This window comes from Nicotiana tabacum, chromosome 7 (assembly GCF_000715075.1).
Source record: "Nicotiana tabacum cultivar K326 chromosome 7, ASM71507v2, whole genome shotgun sequence".
Classification (NCBI taxonomy): domain Eukaryota; kingdom Viridiplantae; phylum Streptophyta; class Magnoliopsida; order Solanales; family Solanaceae; genus Nicotiana; species Nicotiana tabacum.
The window spans coordinates 150,263,350-150,283,921 of NC_134086.1; the positions used below are offsets into that span (position 1 = coordinate 150,263,350).

At 37.2% G+C, this 20,572-nt stretch overlaps 1 protein-coding gene across 1 annotated transcript; it reads left to right on the plus strand.

Annotated features, from left to right (window-relative positions):
- The first annotated feature begins 16,830 nt into the window (after positions 1–16,830).
- Positions 16,831–18,622, plus strand: LOC107822303 (putative receptor-like protein kinase At5g24010). The gene has a single exon (XM_016648836.2). The coding sequence runs from the start codon at positions 16,892–16,894 to the stop codon at positions 18,305–18,307; it is 1,416 nt and encodes a 471-aa protein (XP_016504322.1). The 5' UTR covers positions 16,831–16,891; the 3' UTR covers positions 18,308–18,622.
- The last annotated feature ends 1,950 nt before the right edge of the window (positions 18,623–20,572 follow it).

The following is a 20,572-nucleotide window of genomic DNA, read 5'->3' on the forward strand; positions in this document are numbered from 1 at the left end:
ATGCTAAGGGAACGAAGCCCAAACAAAAACAATAAATAAATGGCACAAATCTCAAAATTACCAAAACCCGACCCCCCGGGGACCATATCTTAGAATTCAGAAATTTTTACATCAATAGGTTCCTTATCTCCCCACAAGTTCACACATATCAAAAGTTCTCAAATCCGACCCCAAATGGTCCTTCAAATCCTCAACTAAAGGCCTAAGTTCCCAAGCCCTAGTTTTCCCCAAATTTCACTCTTATTTTCCTTAATTTCTAGCTCTAATCCATGGAATAATAGCATAGGAGAGTTTTAAGTCCAAATCCCTTACCTCAATAAAGTTCCCTTGAAATCCCTCTTTTAAATCGCCCAAAAAGCTCCAAAGGCGAAGTCCAAAATGGTGAAATAGCTCAATTTTGTGAAATGAAATAACTTATATGTTTTGCCCAGACATTTCCGCATCTGCGGTACTTCAACCGCATATGCGGTACCGCATTTGCGGTTATTTCTCTACTTCTGCAGAAATCACTTAACTCACTAGTTTCCGCATTTGCGATCCCTCATCCTCATCTGCGACACCGCAGATGCGGTCCATCTCACCGCTTCTGCAGTTTCTGACTCCCTCAGCACTTTCCGCTTCTACGATCACACTTCCGCATCTGCGACATTGCAGATGCGGTCACCCTAACCGCTTCTGCGGTCGCTGCTCATCAGGCCCACTTTCACATCTGCGATCGATCTCCCGCACGTGCGGCGTCGCACCTGCGGTTCCCAATCTCAGTTGCGGAAATACCAGAAGTAGCAAAAGTTCAGCAGTTGCAAACATTCCTCAAACTTCCCGTCGACCATCCGAAATCACCCCGAGACCCCCGGGACCTCAACCAAAAGCACAAACATATCCTAATACCTTATTCAAACTTGTTCCAATTGTAAGCACGTGATTTTTGTCCTATATGAGAATTACTCCCAAAAACTTCAAAATAAAACAATTTTTCTTTGTGTGTAATTTTGAGAATTTTCGTGGCATTTTTGGATAATTATTTGTATTTGTCCGTGCATGTTTATTTGTTAAATTAATAAAAAATACAAAAAGATGTTGCATTTGCATTTAGGATTTAATTCTACAATTAGAAGCAATTAATTATGTTTTACAAGAACAAAAAAATCATAAAAAATAATGTACGTTGCATGTTTAGCATTTAATGTCCAAATTGTGTGATTTTATCGTAATTGCTATTTAATGGTGTGTTAATTGTTATTAAGAGTTAATTTGCACTTTTATAAATTAATTTAGTTCTATAGGATGATTTAGGATTTTTAGAATTTAGTTTTAGTTTAAGAAAAAATAAAAGAAGAGAAAAAAAAGCAATAAAAGAAGAAGAAAATCGGATTGGGTCTTTTCTTCAATTTTAAACCACAAGCCCAAAATCAGATAACCCCTTAACCAAACCCCTACCGGGTCAACCCGACCCGGTCCTCCCCATAACCAAACAACACCCCCCTTCTTCCATTTTTCATTTTTGAAAAAAAAAACTAACCTAACAAAACCTAAAAAACCTAAAACCACCCGCCCCCTCTTCTTCATCTTCCCCAAACCCCCCCCCCCTTCCCCTCACGTCCCATGGATGCCCAAACCACCTCCATTTTCACTCTTCATTTCCCCAAACCCTAAAACACCTGCCCGCCCCCTCTCCTCTCCTTCTCCAAACGAACCACCTTACCCAAGCGACCCCTCCAGCTCAAAACCACCCTCCCATGGCTGCCTTTCTCTTCTACTTCGTCTTCAACCACCAGACCACTCAGCTCACGTCGCCATTGACGCAGCAGCTGCCCCATCTTCATCTTCTTCGTTGAGCTCAAAAAGTCCGTCGAGCTCCAGCCAGCTTCACCTGCTGCTTCTTCTGCTTCGTCCTCACAGTACGTCGGACCACCCAAGTCGACCCCCCATCCGCCATTGATGAGTAGCAGCGCTGCTGCGTCGACCAGTCACGACCCTCGTCATCCACCCAAACCACCCGTCGACGACACTTCCTACGACCACCACCAGCTTCGTCGCCCAGTTCGTCGTCACACCGCCTCCAGCCTCATGCCCAGAGAGTCAGAAATCGATTGTCCTATTGCATTTCTGGTTCACTTTGTTTCTGCCCGTTGATTGCTGTTGGTGTTTCTGGGCTTTTATTTGGTTTGTTCCTTGAGTTTGGTTGGTTATTTGTTATTGTTTCATTGGGGTGTTGCTGGAATTCTGCTGGTTTTATTAAACATTGTTACTGGGCTGTTCTGTTTCCGTTACTGTTGTTGTTGTTGTGTTGTTGCTACTACTCCTGCTGATCCTTTTCTTCCTTTTCCTTGTGGTCCCTTTCCAGGTACACATTTTTGAGATTAGTACTGATATGACTTCAAACTGCAAAAATGCTGAATTAAAAGGCTTAACAAATTGCCTATTAAAGTGTGTTCAATTAATGTATTAGAATGTACATTAGGAAATATTGTATATGTTTATGCTCATCTTAAACATGTATTTACATTGTACAACTATACTGAAAATTGGACTGTGCTTAGAACTATTCTAAGTAGTTTGAACTGTTTTCTATATGCCTATGGGTATATGAATTGATAGATAGTCATTATTGGAGATTATTTTGATTTAAGAAGTATAACTCTCAATTCATGCAAACCAGAATAGAAATGAGTCAAAGCTTGTGAATTTTTAATCATATTAGTAATGGAGATCTGTAAATATTAGGCAAAATAAAAAATGGTCAGTAATTTCATATAATCAGTAGGCCCACTATATTTTAAGTTAGGATCGTAGTAGTAATTGCTAAGATCATTAATCCAATAGGCATGAGTTGAGTTCAAACAAGACGAGTTAACGATTAAGTTTAACAAACTTTCGAATAAGCATTAGTGATTAAGGTTAATTCCAGTTTCAAATAGTTATAAACAATTAATTCCAACGGTTCAATTCATCTAACAATGTGGGTTTAAATTAGTTAGAGGATAATTAGTTTATTTTGGTAATATTATTTGTAAATTCTGTATTCTATTTATAATTTCAATTTTAGTAATATTCAATTATAGAATAAGGCATGAAACAATCTCCCTTTGTCTCGATTGAAGTTTTCAGTTTGCATTTGTCTTAATCCGATAAATAAGTAGCGGCCTTTTCAAGCATGTAATTAATTAGAATTTTTCTCTTTTTTAGAGACGAAGTTAAAATAGAAAAAATGTAGTCACTTTAGGATTATCCTTTTAAAATAAACGAGATGAGCCTCGCCCGATAAAACGCACAAGTCGCGGGGCCCTCAATAATTGGTTAATAATTGTATAGACTTCGGGATCGGCCGTTTAGAAAATTTCACGGCCTTACCCAAAATAATGACACGCTAGTCGCTTTAGGTGCGCCTTTAACAATTTACTTTCTTAAAATCGGGTGCATATTTATGTGACCCAAATCCAAATCTCAACAGAGTCGAAATATGTCGATAACCACGAGTACATTGATGTGACGTGGTTCGAGATGTATTTTCACAATGTTGTAATTCTCGATAAAAATAATAATAATGATAGAAGCGGTTAAAAGTTAAAATTCGCACATATGTTCATAATTGTATTAAATCAGATAATCAAGCCGAATATGACAGTTGAGCGACCATGCTAGAACCACGGAACTCGGGAATGCCTAACATCTTCTCCTGGGTTAACAGAATTCCTTATCCGGATTTCTGGTGCGCAGATTGTTAAACAGAGTCATTCTTTTCCTCGATTTAGGATTCAACCGGTGACTTGGGACACCATAAATCTCCCAAGTGGCGACTCTGAGAATAAATAAATAAATCCCGTTTCGATTGTCCTTTAATTGGAAAAACTTCCTTCTGCGCCCTTTTGAGGCGGCGCGGGTAAAAAGGAGGTGTGACAGCTCTGGCGACTCTGCTGGGGAACTGAACCCAGAATCTCTGGTTCAGGGTTCAGAATTCGAGTTTAGCTGAATTGTTATCCTTGCCATTTCTTCAAAAATTTTATTCTTCCTTTTCCCAACTACATTTTTCTATGGAGCTCTAAGGACTGAGAAGTTATGGGTAATGCCATTCTCGTTGCAGAAATCATCAAACTTAGCATTGTCGAATTCTATTCCATGATCTGATCTAATGCATGTTACTTTTGATTCCATTTTTACTTGAATTTTCTTCACAAAGGCTACAAAAACTTCAAAAGTCTCATCTTTTGTTATGAGGAACAGAGTCCGAGTAAATCTGGAATAGTCATCCACTATCACAAAAATGTATCTTTTTCCTCCCCTGCTTTGCACTCTTATAGGACCACATAGATCCATATGAAGACGATCAAGTGGTTTTGAGGTGCTGACGTCCTTATTTGGCTTGAATAAGGATTTCACATGCTTCCTTCTAGTGCAGGAATCACAAACTTTATGCTCCATGAACTTTGACTTGGGCAGACCGCGAACTAGGTCCTTCTGAACTAGCTTATTCAGTAGAGAGAATCATGTATGCCTCATTCTTCTGTGCCACAGTTCAGCATCATCATCAACTCCTTTCAAGCAACTCAGATCACCACTTTGTAGGGACTCAAAATCAGCAATGTAGATATTCTTGTATCTTTTGGCCACAAGTACCACTTCACCAGTTACTAGATTTGTAACTATACATATCTTTGACAAGAACTCCACCTTGTTTCATTTATCACATATTTGGGAAACACTTAGGAGACTGTACTTAAGACCATTGACATAATACACATTCTCAATTTAGTGAGTGAGTGATTTTTCAATCTTTCTAACTCCAAGAATGTACCCCTTTTTCCTATTACCAAAGGATACACTCCCTCATTGCAGGACTTTTAGTGAAAGAAAGTCCATGGTATTCCCAGTCATATACTTTGAGCATCCACTGTCCATAAACCATTGTTTACTGCTTCCTTTCATTGTTCCATGCACAAAGAGATCACGGGTTAGATTTAGGAACCCAAGCAAGTTTGGGTCCCTTGTAATAAACAAGAGGATGAATAAGTGTTCTTATAGTCCATGCAAGTAACATGCGATTTTTATGGGTGGCACCTGATCCTTTTTTAGCAGTTACTCTCTCAGTAAAAACCTTGTTTTTCTTAAGAGACTGAACCCTGGTTTGTCAATTTTCTTTGAAATGCCTATTGTTCCCACAGTGGATACACAACCAATTGTCAGGTACAGTAACATACTTTCTATAAGGATTATAAGGAGTTCTCTCCCTTTGAAACCCTATACCCTGCCTATTTCCACCATTGTTAACGTACATGGCAGTAATAGCATCCGAGGACCAGGACCACTTAAGAGACTTCTCAAGATCATTTTTTACTCTTTCCAATTCTGCTTGAAGTTGTCTATTTTTCTCAAGTTCAGCACATAAACTAGTTTTTACAGCATTTAACTCATTTTCAAGCCTAATATATGCTTCACTAGCAGCTTCTTTTCTTTTCTTAGAATTTCCAGGCCTACATTCTGTTTTGACTTCCTATATTGTTTCCTTCAAGTCTATCATCACAACTAAGAGGTCATCTCTTTCTTGCTCTAAGGCATCAACTTTCTCCACTAAGTCATTCTTTTCTTTACTAAAATTTTCAATGGTTTCTTTTAAGTCAGCCACTACTACCATCAAATCGTCTCTTTCATGTTCTACACTAGCAACTTTCTCAGTTAGAACCTTCGTTTCATTTTCCAGATTACCTATGGTTTCCTTTAGATCAACCACACAAACTACCAATTCATCTCTAGTTTGTTCAGCATCTCCTAACTCTATGGTTAAGGCATCCTTATCATCTACAAGACTATGATAGACATCAATTAATACATTTTCTAATGACATGAGTTTCTTAGGAGAATAGGATTTCAGATTTCTCTGAACATCCCTGAATGTTACCTCATCATTGTCATCATCTTCATCATTGTCTGACTAAGCCATCAAAGCAAATATTGAATCATATTCATTTGCCTCACTTTCAACGGCCATCATAGAACTATCACCTGCATCATTTTCTTCTTCAGACTCACTGAAGGAATCTCCCCATGCTGCAAGAGCTTGCTTCATAACATTATCAGCGGCGTTCTTTCTTTTGAAGCATTTGTCGGGAACCGGGTTCCTCTTGGCTGCTTTATCAGATTTGTACTTGAAGTTTTATTGCTTCAGGAGAGGGCAATTCTTGATGAAATGCCCAGACTTTCCACATTTATGACAAAGGTCATAATTCTTTGGTTTGCTGGAATTGCCTCTCTTTGATATGCCTCCATTCCTTCAGACCATTTTCTGAAACCTTCTATTTAAGTAAGCCATGTCACTGTCCTCCTCACTTGAGTCATTGCTTTCAGCTTTGGGTACCAGGTTCTTTTCCTTCATTGGTTCTCTTCTTTCACTATCCTTCTTCTTCTTTATTTCGTAGGTTTTCAGCTTTCCAACTAGCTCATCTATAGTTAGAGCCTGCAGATCCTTTGCTTCAGTAATGGCATTCACTGTACTCTCCCATGAACTGGGCAAAACACTGAGAATTTTCCTCACAAACTTGTTCCTAGTAATGATTTCACCAAGCGAGTGTAGCTTATTTATGATAGACGTGAATCTTGTGTGCATGTCTTGAATGGATTCATCGTCACTCATTCTGAAGAGCTCACACTCAGTGGTGAGCATGTCAATCTTAGATTGCTTTACTTGAGTGGTTCCCTCGTGTGTTGTCTGTAAAGCTTCTCGTATTTCCTTGGCAGATTGACAGGCTAAGATCTTGTTGTATTCATCAGGTCCTATGCCACACACCAAAATTTTCTTTTGCGTGAAAGATTTTCTCCACAGCTTTCCTATCTACATCATTGTATTCTTTCCTGGTTTTTGACATCTTCTCTGGAGGTTCTCCGACCTTCTTTGTTGGGACATAAGGACCGTCACAATTAACATCCCACAACTCAGAATCTTCTGCCATGATGAAGTCATGCATTCTTGTCTTCCACCAGATGAATGGAGCCGTAGAAGCCGCCAACAAGAACATTAAAAAGATACTAAAGAAAATGGCAGAGAATCATAAATAGTGGCATGAAAAGTTACCCTTTGCTCTGTTAGGGTACCACACCACAGTTTGCACATCAACCAGGACAACCCCCTACATGCTGGTTTATGGTACCGAGGTTGTCATCCCGACCGAGGTAGAGATTCTTTTTTTATAAATCATACAGGAAGCTGAACTCAGAGATGCAGAATAGATAAGAAGTCGCTATGAGCAATTGGCCCTTATCGATGGAAAAAGGATGAACGCAATATGTCACGGCCAACTTTATCAGAACAAAATGTCTAGAGCTTTCAACAAAAGGGTCAAACCAAGACAGTTCGCACAAGGGTAACTGGTGTTGAAGAAGATTTTCCCACACCAAGATGAAGCCAAAGGGAAATTCTCTCCCAACTGGCAAGGTCCGTATATGGTTCATAGAATACTAACAAGAGGAGCACTCATACTTGCAAAAATGGATGGAGAAATCTGGCCAAAACCAATCAATTCAGACACAGTCAAGAGATACTATGCTTAGATTATTTCACATTTCTTTTCTGATGTAATTGAACTACGCTTGACCTGATTCCTATTTAAGAGGGGATACGTAGACAGCCTTATAGGTTCGGTCATATCATAATAAAATTTTCATTTCCCCTACAATCAGAAACTGAGGCTGAATTTTGAGGAGGGTCCTCAAAATTTCAGAGCAAGTCCAGCTAGTGCCATAACATGCCAGGAAGTCAATCATTAGTCAAGAACTGGGGCAGAATTTTGAGGAGGACCCTCAAAATTCCAACATAAGAGAGCTGCAATGCCTTTGAAATGTGTCATAGTCGCTAGTTCATCAAAAGTTACTTGATATATCAATACGCTTCCAAAACAATCCTATTTTATCAATGAACGCATATTTTTCGAAAATTCTATATTTTTAACAATCAGGTGCTACCTAGGGGCACTCGAATGGGGCTTCCAGGGCGAAGCAAAACAAGGTCGTCATATGAAGAAAGAACCAACCTCCCCTCATGAAACTTACAATTTTTCTTTGAACACAGGCACACTTGACGATAGCATTCGTACACAAAGCAAATTCACTATCCATCCGGCTGTTAGACGCTAAACCTATCCTGGCGAAGATATACTCTACCCTTATCTGCTATTTTCTCTTTGCATGAGTCTAATCTATGACTCCACATTTGCATGAGTCTAAGCTCTGACTCCATATTTGCATGAGTCTAATCTCCGACTCCACATCTGCATGATTCTAAGCCTTGACTCCATATTTGCATGAGTCTAATCTCTGACTCTATATTTGCATGAGTATAAGCCCTGACTCCATATTTTCATGAGTCTAATCTCTAACTCCACATTTGCATGAGTCTAATCTTTGACTCCATATTTGCATGAGTCTAAGCCCTGACTCCATATCTGCATGAGTCTGGTCTCTAACTCCATTTCCATGGGACTAGGCCATGTCCCGCATCTTGCATGAGGTTAAGCTCTACCTCCATATCTGTATAAGGCTAAAAATTGCCTTCCATTTGCATGGGACTAAGCCCTGTCCTGCATATTGCATGGGGTTAAGCTCTACCTCCATATCTGCATAAGGCTATGCGCTGCCTTCTCCTTGTATGAGACTAAGCTCTGTCTCCAATCTTGCTTGAGTCTAATCTCGGACTCCATATTTGGATAAGGCTAAGCATCGCCTTCTCTCTGCATGAGTCTAAGCCCTGACTCCATATTTGCATGAGGCTGATCCTTACCTCCATACCTGCATGAGTCTAAGCCTTGACTCCATATTTGCATGAGGCTGATCCTTACCTCTATACCTGCATGAGTCTAAGCCCTGACTCCATATTTGCATGAGGCTGATCCTTACCTCCATACCTGCATGAATCTAAGCCTTGACTCCATATTTGCATGAGGCTAATCCTTGCCTCCCCATTTGCATAAAGCTAATCCTTGCCTCCCCACTTGCATGGGACTAAGCACTGTCCCTCTTTGCACCAATATTGCTCTGTTTTCTCTACTACTATCTACCTGCTTTTCAATCGGGCTAAGCTCTGCCCTCTACTTCCCAAGACTAAACCTTGTCTTGTTACATCATATTGTTGCATATCATGGGCTGAAACATCGTCAATCCGTCCAAAGGCGTCATAGTCTAAAGGCACCATCCTCATAGCCGGAAGACACCATGCCATGGTCTGAGGATCTCTCAAATTTGCATATCATTATTCAAAGGCGTCATGGTTCGGAGGCACCATTCTCATGGCCCGAGAACATTATTTCATGGCCTACGAATCCATCATTAAACAATTCATGGCCCAGGACGTCATGATCCAAGGACGCCATCTTTAACCGTCCAAAGACAACCTTCATGGTCCAAAGGGAATTTGCATCATGTTTAAATTTTGGCAAATACGTTTGTAGCATCTTTTATCTGCAGGTAACCAGTAAGCAATCACTATCCTATCAGGAGCGATCCCGCTCCAGTTCCCTCTGACCGTACCGATCGTAGCCGCTTCTGTGCCTTATGTTCATTCTTACAATAATTTAATTGGCATAATCCGCAGGTGAATCCAAAACTACACATGGCCCGATTCCTGTAAAACCAAGGATATGTAGGCAACGCGAAAACCAGGGCTCGGCCTCTGTCTTTTTGGCATGAAATACAAGAGATTGTGTTATGTTTGATGGCAAGTAAGACCATCGAACTATTTTATTCAATCAAAAAATAACCAACTGTTATATTCATTTCTTACTCTGCAACCTTCACCGAGCACAATGATCTAAGCTTTCATAAAATGAGATATAACCGTAGTCTCTTTAGCCAATTCAGCCATCATCAAGGAGTCGTTAGGGCCTTTGTCCTTGTACTACACCCGTTTGATTCTTACCTAATTAGAGTCTAATTGAAGTAGTAGGTGATGTTGTTTTAAGTTCTTTCTCAAACTATTATCTAGTTACATGACGGCAAGTGAAACACCTTAATTTGAATTTATGTGTAGAACTCTCATGTGTCACTGATACTCAAAGGTAAGTTTTATAGAGCTGTGATTAGACCGGCCATGTTGTATGGGGCAGAGTGCTGGCCGGTTAAGAACTCTCATATTCAGAGGATGAAAGTAGCAAAAATGCGGATGCTGAGGTGGATGTGCGGGCACACTAGGATAGACAAGATTAGGAATGAAGACATTCGGAAGAAGGTGGGCATCGCCCCTGTGGATGACAAGATGCGGGAAGCGAGGATCAGATGGTTCGGGCACGTGCAGAGGAGAAGCCTTGATGTACCGGTGAGGAGGTGTGAGCGGTTGGCCGTGGTGGGTACGAGAAGAGGTAGAGGGAGACCTAAGAAGTATTGAGGATAGGTGATCATGCAGGACATGATACGACTGCAGATTTCTGAGGATATGGCCCTTAATAGGAAGGCCTGGAGGTCAAGCATTAGGGTTGTAGGATATGGGTAGTAGAGCTTTCCTTACTTCATACTGGGGGTAAGGCGGGGTTGGATTAGGGTTGATCTTAGATGGCTTGCAGTTTATGTTGAACCCACACTATTCTTGTTGTTTATCTTAGCCCCGGGCCTTAGACTCTGGTTATTGTTATTGCATGTCATTCATCGTTTGGTTTTATGCTTTTGTTACTATTACAGTTTCTACTGGAGTTACTAATGAATTCTCTTTTCTTGTTTTTTTCCCGTATTTCTGAGCCGAGGGTCTATCGGAAACAGCCTCTCTGCCCTATCGGGGCAGGGGTAAGGTCTGCGTACTCATTACCCTCCCCAAACCTCACTTTGTGGAATTTTACTGGGTTGTTGTTGTTGTTATGTAGAACTCTCACATGGGAGGTAAAATGTTTCCAGAAAAGGACTTCATAGGCTCGAATCCAAAACTTTTAGGGTCATTTGGTAGAATATATAAGAATAGTGTTGAATAAGGTGTATTAGTAATGCATGGGTTAGTAGTGCAAAGATTATTTCTTATCTACTGTTTTGTGTGATGTATTAAAAATTAAAATGTATTGCATAATTTTTAAGAAAATTAGTTGTTTACAGAAATGCTCTCCATATTGTTTAGCTTTAGGGTACTTTAAGAACAATTTTGTCTTTAATTATGCCAATACATGCATTAATAGTCTTGGTATTACTAGTACCATAGTTTGCTTTGTATTAGTTATACATAAAATAATACAAAATATGTTATGTAACTAACATTTATATTAATAATACATCGATTGACCAAGTATATCAAATAAGAAATTAATAATTCAAAAAACTAATGCATGTTATGAAATAAAAGCAATTTAGTAAAACATGAACAAGAAATATAGATAGAGAGAAGGAAGAGATTTTCTTCTTCAATTGTGTGTATCTTTCCATTGCAATTACATAGATTTTTATAGGCATAAAGAGAAAAGATGATGGACATAAAGTAGGAGATTTAATCTTTAAGTTATTCACAACATGGGCATCCAATGTACAAACTATTCATAACACTCCCCCTTGGATGTCCATGTTAGATAATGTGTCTCATTAAGAACTTAAAAAAATATTGGGATGTACATAGTTATTTATAATATGCATTCTTGCTGCCTCATTAAAAACCTTACCAGGAAAACCCAGTGGGACAAAATCTTGGTTAAGGAAAAGAGTGCAGCGTGTAGTTACTCCCCTTGATGAAAAATCACTTAATGTCTCGAAGATGATGCATTTCAATCTTATATATCAGCTTTTCAAATATTGAGGTTGGTAATGCCTTAGTGAACAGATCAGCCAAATTATCACTTGAACGAACTTGTTGTACATCTATTTCACCATTCTTCTGAAAATCATGAGTGAATTTTTTTTTTGGTAAGATGTGTTTTGTTCTATCTCCTTTGATATATCCTCCTTTCAATTGAGCTATGCATGCAACATTGTTTTCATACAATATTGTTGGAATATTCTCTTTCGAAGAAAGACCACATGTTTGCTGAATGTGTTGAGTTATCGATCTCAACCAAACGCATTCTCGACTTCCTTCGTGAATGGCTATTATCTCTGCATGATTTGAAGAAGTAGCAACCATAGTTTGTTTTGTTGAACGCCGTGATATGGCTGTACCTCCACTTGTAAATAAATAGCCTATCTGAGATCGACCTTTGTGTGGATCAGAAAAATATTCTGCATCTGCATAACCAATCAATGATGGCTTGGATTCATTTGAATAAAATAAACCCATATCAATGGTCCCTTGGAGGTATCTGAATATATGTTTAATACCATTCCAGTATCTTTGTGTTGGCGAAGAACTAAATCTTGCCAATAAGCTTACTGAGAAAGCTATATCTGGTAGGGAATTATTGGCAAGATACATTAATGCCCCAATTGCACCAAGATATGGTACTTCGGCACCAAGAAGCTCTTCATCATTTTCATGAGGTCGGAATGGATCTTTCTTTATATCAAGTGATCTCACAACCATCGGGGTACTCAATGGATATGTTTTATCCATATAGAACCGCTTTAAAAACTTTTCGGTATATATTGATTGATGGACAAATATTCCATCTTTCATATACTCAATTTGTAGACCAAGACAAAATTTTGTCTTTCTAAGATCTTTCATTTCAAATTCTTTATTCAAACAGTCTACTATTTTTGGAAGTTCCCCAGGAGTTCCAATGATATTTAAATCATCAACATACACGACGATTACAACAAATTCAGATCCAGACCTTTTTATAAAGACACAGGGACAAATTGGATCATTCTTGTACCATTCTTTCAACGGGTATTCACTCAGGCGATTGTACCACATACGACCTGATTGTTTCAATCCGTATAAGATTTCTGAAGCTTTATTGAACAAGTTTCTCGAAAACTTTTATATGCTTCTGAACAATTTAAATCCTTCAATAATTTTCATTATACGCATATCAAGTTTTTTATGTATTTCCAGATTAAAATCTTAAATGACTACATCCACCACACGAGAACATGTCTCTATATAATCAATGCCATGATATTTACAAATATTCTTGTGACACAAGTCGTCTTTATGTCTATCGACTTGACCTTTTTCGCACAAGAACACATTTACCTCCACTGGATTTATACTTTCAGGTGTTGGGACTTCGTCCAACTTTATATTTTTCAAGTGAAGTCAATTTTCATTGAGTATTTTTTATTTGGCCAATCATTTATCTGTCCAAATTTCATGACAGATTTGAGCTCAAGATCCTCTTCAATATTAATAATATTGAGCGCTACATTATGTTAACAATATCGTCGACGATCATTTTATATCGGTTCAATTATTACACAATAAAGACATAACTTATTGAGATCTCTTTATCTCATTATTTTTCAGGTACCTGAGCCTCTCACATGAGGTTTTACGAAGTGTTATGTCGTGGTGCTCCTCTAGAGCACTTGCCTCCTTATTATGACCATTTTGAATATTTGCCCTTCTCCTTCTTCAAGGAGTTTTATCTTTGGAACCGATTGGTCTGTTACGCTTCATGTGTACCATAGACTTTGTCCCTCATGGACTTTATTCTATTTGGAGTATTAACAGCTGAAATATGACATTTAGCTTTGGGTCAGCAAATGCGTCTGACAATAATTTGTAAATGAATTATCACTTGAACTTCAAGTTCATATTTTCTTGTACGAGGATCTATATGTATTCATAATAATTCATTTCACGTATCACTTTCTCAGCTGCCCATTTTCTCCCCCTAATGTTGGGATCACCAAAATATTTCCCAACCTTCTTTGGGAACTCATCTTTGTGCATTTTGTGGCATAATTAAATCATATAGCACATCTATATTTCTATATAGAAATTATTTGGTTCCTGACCCTGAACCGATTGTGATAGGGAGAATTTTTTTTATAACTTGGCTAGATGTGTACAAGTGCTGTTGTATATTAAATAATACATCTCATACCAAATTTCGTTTTTGGGAGTTTTGTTCTCATACCAATGATTTAGCTATAATTGGAGGCATGCAATTTCTGCTAAACCAACTTGGATTTAAACCAGTATTATTAAGATAAATCGATATAATTTATATTCTGGAACTGTGCTCTAATAACTTGAGCAAGAAATCTTGCAAAAGCCAAACTGCAAGTTGATAACAAATGCACATGTGACCAGATAATAGATGCATCTATTAAAATCATATAATAGTAAACGGTCCACATGCCAGGTGACTGGGCCCATATATTTATCACCTTTAATTGTTCTAGAAATCAAGGGATTCAATCCCAACCTTAACTGGTATATCATGAGAATAAGCAGCACAAGATAATTCTTGAAGAATCTTTCTATTTTTCAATATATGCCAATGTAATTCTCAATTAATTTTTCGCATCATAATTAAACCAGGATGGTCAACCGGTTATGCCAACTAATATTTGTTTTAGTAAACCTCTAGTTTACTTGTGACATATTATTCCATCATCATGCTTTTATTTGTGTACTACAAATAGAAAGAAAATCGGGTAACCTTTTATATTTACCCGGTATGATTATAGAAATATGAAGATATTCAATCTTCTTTTCATTTATAGTCTCAATATGCCAACCACTTTGACTTATACATTTGAAACTCAAAAAAGTTTCTTTTGAGACTTTACAATATCAATATCATGAATATTTTTATTCATCCGGATAGTAACAAATTAGTTTTTCCGGAGCTCTTAATAACTTTTGTACTACAAGATATTTTATCATACCATTCATATGGTAAATGTATCTTTCACGGAGAAACTTATATCATAATAAATTGTCATGGTCAAAATCATCATAAGCAAAATCATTTCTTGCTTTAATTTTGCCTTTAATAACTTTTATAAGGCATGATAAAATAATATTTGGCGTATCACATGTACGCGACCAATGACATATTCATGTAACCACACAATAATATTTATTCTCTTTATTCATCATTATATCATCAGTATGGTACAATGGGACACAAAACCCAATGTCTTACCTCTATAAAGGCATGTTAGGCCATAATAAATTGGGATCCAAACTCAACTCTTATTATTATGGAGCATCAAGACTTGATCCCGATGTCTTACCCTCAATCAATGGTATAATAAGCTAAACAATATTGAGATTCACTCTCAAGCCTTAATTTTAATAACATGCCAAGAAAGTTGTACACAACTAATTTGCAACTTAGCAAATCAAATTTGCTTTCTTAGATAAGTATACAAATCTCAAATCAGCGTAAAGCTTTATTAATTATTTGTAGCATCTGTATGAAATACAATTGTTTGTAGTCAGAACATTTCTTCTAAATTCTATTAGAGTTTAAATGGATCATAAAATCATTGTCATAATATGCCAAAGTGCAGTATGACTCACCCTTGAGCCTTTATGAAAAATATCAATTATCAATCTTGTGGTCATCAGTAGAAGCGGAATTAGTTATAAGTATATAATCACTTCTACAAGTCATGTATATCATGAAACTTTGCTATAATTCAATTGTTATTTACTAATGCAAGATTTTCAATTTTAAATAACTATTATATAATAAATTTTAGGTAGTGATAAACCATCAACAAAGTAGTAACAGCCATATAGAAATCGATTAAGAAATTATTATGATCCATTGACAATTAAATCTCATAATTAAGCATTGACATCTGTTAGTTACCACTTTCCAAATAAAATGAATCTTAAAATCCTCTTTTCTAAAAGAGAGAGAGAGACATCTTCAAAATTATCAATATATTTATAGGCTGCAAATTTACATCCAATAACTTGTAATAAATCATGATAGTGTTTGATAAATATTATAGAACACATAAAAAAATCACTAAGTGTTTACATGATATATTAGTAGCCAAATTAAAAATGTATGCATGTTCAGTATTTATTGAATAAGTCAACACACTTGATCAAGCTATTTCAATTACACAAAGACTAAAATAGTTTAAAGTGATCAGAGAGGTTCAAAAGAAATCCAAATGATGAAAAATTCAAACAAAAATTAAAGTACTTAAAAAAAACTGAATATTCAAACCATAGTAAGCAAGTTCTGTTTTGAAAGCTTACATATGAAAAGCTTAACTATTATTAAAAATCAATGTAACTAAGAGTATTATTAATAAATGATGATATAAGAGTTCCAAAGCGGACCGCATATACTTGTTAGGCTAAGAAGATTAAGTGAAGGAAACATATCTCACATATTTTACAGAGAAGAATCACATCCTTGAAAGCTTTGGAAAATTTTCAAGTTCAATAAATGAAAATTAGTAAACTGTAAACTTACATATGTTTCTTCTTTATTCAACCCGCTTATTTTCTGATTTTAGGTATTCAATATTTTATAGTTCAACGATGAACTTGGTTATCTTCGTACTTTAAGATGATGGCTGAAATAAAAATTAGAGCTTCGTGCTGATAACGTGTTATGAAATAAAAATAATTTAGTAAAATATGAGCAAGAAATATAGATAGAGAGAAGCAACAAATTTTCTTCTTCAATTGTGTGTATCTTTCCATTGCAATTATATAGCCTTTTATAGACATAAAGAGAAAAGATAATAAACATAAAATAAAAGATTTAATCTTTAAGCTATTCACAAAATGTACAAACTATTCGTAACAACGCATACATCTTCTCCGGTGCATAAGAGATGGAATATGAAAAGTTTTTGCATGCTGTAAACTGGAATATAAGGGTTTATGGTTTGACCGTGCCCTCATTTGATGGACCCACACGTTTACAAACAAAACTCACCAGCGAATGTTCCCCTCTCTAACATGTCATTGGTCCCACACGTTTATACACCCCCCCCCCCCCCAAAAAAAAAATATGATCATCAAACACCATCTTTAACCTTCTCTTCATAGCTTCACCTTGATCTTTGTCCAATTACAATGGCGACTCTCTTTTCCACCTTAGCCCTGTACTTCTCCTTCACACTCCTCTGCTTCCACCTTATCGCAGCCTCTTTTTCCCCCATCGATTACTACCTCATAAACTGTGGGTCCCATGAACCTAAAACCGTTGACTCCGACCACCGCTACTTCACCGGCGACTCAACGATGTCGTTTCTTGCCTCCACTGGAACGATTTCACTCACTGACGCAAGCCCAAGTCCTAAGTCTTCCCCAATTTACCACACCGCTCGGGTTTTCACGCGCCCCTCTAAGTACAAGTTCCTCATCAAGAATCCTGGTACTCACTTGCTACGTCTCCATTTCCGGCGATTAATTAGTAGTAGTCTCGATTTTAATAATGCTAAATTTCATGTCTTGGCAAATGGGTTTGTGTTATTTAACAGTTTAAGTATAGAAATGGGTCAGGATTTTGAGATAGTAAAGGATTATGTGATTGGGGTAGACTCAGATGTGCTTGTTATCAGCTTTGTGCCCATCGATAATTCAAAATTTGCATTTGTAAATGGGATTGAGGTTATTTCTGCTCCTAAAGATTTGATTGCTGACGTGGCTCAGTATGTCAGGTTTGATAAAAATGAGCAAATTCATGGACTATTGAAGAATGGGTTTGAAACTGTGTATAGGGTTAATGTTGGTGGTTGGAAAATTACCCCTTTTAATGATTCATTGTGGAGAACTTGGGTTGCTGATGATGAATATCTCAAGTCTAATGACGGGTCCTCAAAGGTTCACTTTGGTGGCCGTATAAATTATCAAGATGGTGGGGCAAGTAGAGAGGTTGGTCCTGATAATGTTTATAATTCTGCTCGAGTTATTAGGAGTTCGGGTGATTCAGTCTCCAAGTTGAATATGACATGGACATTTCCGGTGATTGGAGGGTACATGTACTTGGTTAGGATGCACTTCTGTGATATAGCTAGTGTTGCACGTGGGATGCTATTTTTTAATGTGTATGTGAACGACAATTTGGCCTACGAAAACTTGGATCTTACGTCAGTTACGAATGGGATGCTGGCTTCCCCTTTCTATGCTGATGTTGTTGTTGATGGAGATAGTTCTGGTGTTTTGACATTGAGCGTTGGGCCATCCAATATGAGTCTGCCACGTGCTGTAGATGCCATTCTGAATGGGGTTGAGATCATGAAGATTAATAATTCTGTGGGTAGTCTTGATGGTGAGATTTGTGCTCATTCTGTCTTGAAGAGTTGGAAGAAGGGAAGTGGTAGCTTATATCCTATGCTAGCTGCTGTCTTCTTGCTGCTGATAGCATTTGTGATTATGCATCGGAGAAGAGCTGGGGCTACTGACTCTGGGACCTGGTGGAGGTTACCCACCGAGATTCCTAAAGTTAATATGAAATACAGCAACCAACTGTCATCTAATAAGCTGTGATGATTCTGAAATAAGATTAAGAAGATATCATCATTTTCACTACTTTGAAACCTTTAGGGTTGTCTTTAGCACGGAGTTCAGTTGTCTTGTACTGTAAGTATTTTTATTTATGTAATTAAAAGCAAAATTACTGTTCTAACAGGATTTGTTTTTGATTTTCCACTTTGATATTTTCTGTGTGCTTCTATATCTTATGTTTTACGACTTAACATTCAGAAAGTGAAGATTCTGAGGCTATTATCTTTGTAAACTTGTTGGGAAACTCATATTCGATTTATTGGTATTGTATGCTTCGAAAGCTTGAGTTGTCGAAAATTGGGCATTCTCTCTTTATTTATGAATCCTGTTTCATTATTGCATGCTGATGTCATACAGTTTTTACTATAAACATAGAACTGGTAAACTTTAGTGATTGAAAACTAAGATTATTAGATTGTGGCTTCAGGACAAGCACTCATTGTTGAAAGTTTTATGATGACTGCAACTCCAATTACTATCTAATCATAACTGGCAAGGTTGGTTATAGAAAGTCTCAGAAGTACCTTAAGATGTTAGCTTGAGCCTGAGAGGACGATAGATGATATTTTTGATAGATCAGTAATTTCATCATTCTAATATAAAGATGGTGAAGGGTACTAGATGATACCTTGAAGCATCTAAAGTGTCGCTCCTAATCCTGCAAGGGTGTGGTTGGTCTACCAGTGAAAATGCCAAGTATTTGCTATTGAGCACCAAGCAAAGTACTAATAAGCATGGTTCAATAATTCAGATCCTTGCAGCCCTTAAAATTGTTGCTCATTTATTTGGTGTTGGAGGCAGCCTTTCTGATACACAAATTAGTCTGTAGAAGACCATTTACATTCGTCTTATTTCTATTTGCCTCTGCAGTATTTGTCCCTTCCACCTCTTATCATGAAATTGTCTCATTTTCTCCCTTCAATTTTTCCTCCACATATACCTGGCTTTGACTTGCTTTCATCTATGCTGTTTATGCATTGCAATTTCAGCATTTAACTAATAGCTCCTTTCACCAAATAAAAGGAGCTACTAGCATGTAAGATTCAGGATTCTGATTTTCATGGCAAAGCTATCGTCATCTATTTGGAATGTGTTCTCTTATGTTCTTTTTCTTTCTCTCCGCTCCGTTCCATCTCGTATATATATATATATATATATATATATATATATATATATATATATATATATATATAAACTTTCTACTTACAATGTGCTGGTATGCTTCTCATTAAGTGCCATTAGTGCGCAGCTGAAGGTTTTGATGGTATCTTGATATTCACAATACAATTATCTGCTAAATGAACTCTCCAATGTTGTTCAAGGAAAAAAAAAAGAAACAGAGAAAATAGAAAACCTCAAATGTTTAACTTTGAGCCCATCAATGAGTTCGGCCCCTGGTCACATAGTTTTTGTCGTTTATAAGTTCATTCATATTCAGTTCTTGCTGCTCTTACCAGTTTGATTTTTTGTTAACCCTGGAAGTGAGCTAAAAGAGCTAAGCATATAGGCCTTTTGGCTTTAGCATCATGTCTACTGTCTGAATTTGTTCCAGATTATTTAAATATCATCACTGTCGCTTGCATCACACCATCTAGGTATTATCAGATACATCTCTGCTAATCATGTCCTTCATCTTTACTTTAAGTGTGAGCTTATGTTCGCTTTGCTATTTTAACTAAGAATGCACTTCCCAAGAAGGGGAATGGAAAATCTGGTATTGCAATTCTAAGATTGTCAAGTGCGACCTACAATTGCATGAATAATCATTAACTGAATGTACAATCAATACAATTAACTAAGTCTTAATCCCTAACTAGTTGGCTCATGATATGATTCCTCTATTTTTCTGCTCTTTAGAGATTGGTAAACATCAGCAAAAAGATTGCTGACATATGGATCCTTTGCTTCCATAGCCAACTATATGCAGTGTTGTCAAAGGCGAAAAGAGTTAAAAAGAGCTCCAAGTCTATTGGGGCTTTAAGCGCAATTAAAGTGTGGACATTAATTAAAAAGGCGCAACGAAGAAACAAATAAAAACATATTTGTAATACAAGGAAAAAATAACAACTTCATTCATAATGATTTCCTTTATAATTAATATATCTTTTGTCAATCATATTTATTGCTTAGTATCGCTCTATTCAATATAGAACTTATGGGCAATGAGGTGCACGCCTTAGTGTCTTGTCTACACTAAAGCACGCCTAAGTGACGTGAAGCGCCTGCCCGAACTTCTATGAGCTTCAG

Bases quoted from the DNA above. Each gene is read 5' to 3' on its own strand.
- LOC107822303 (XM_016648836.2), top strand. From the start codon at position 16,892: ATGGCGACTCTCTTTTCCACCTTAGCCCTGTACTTCTCCTTCACACTC.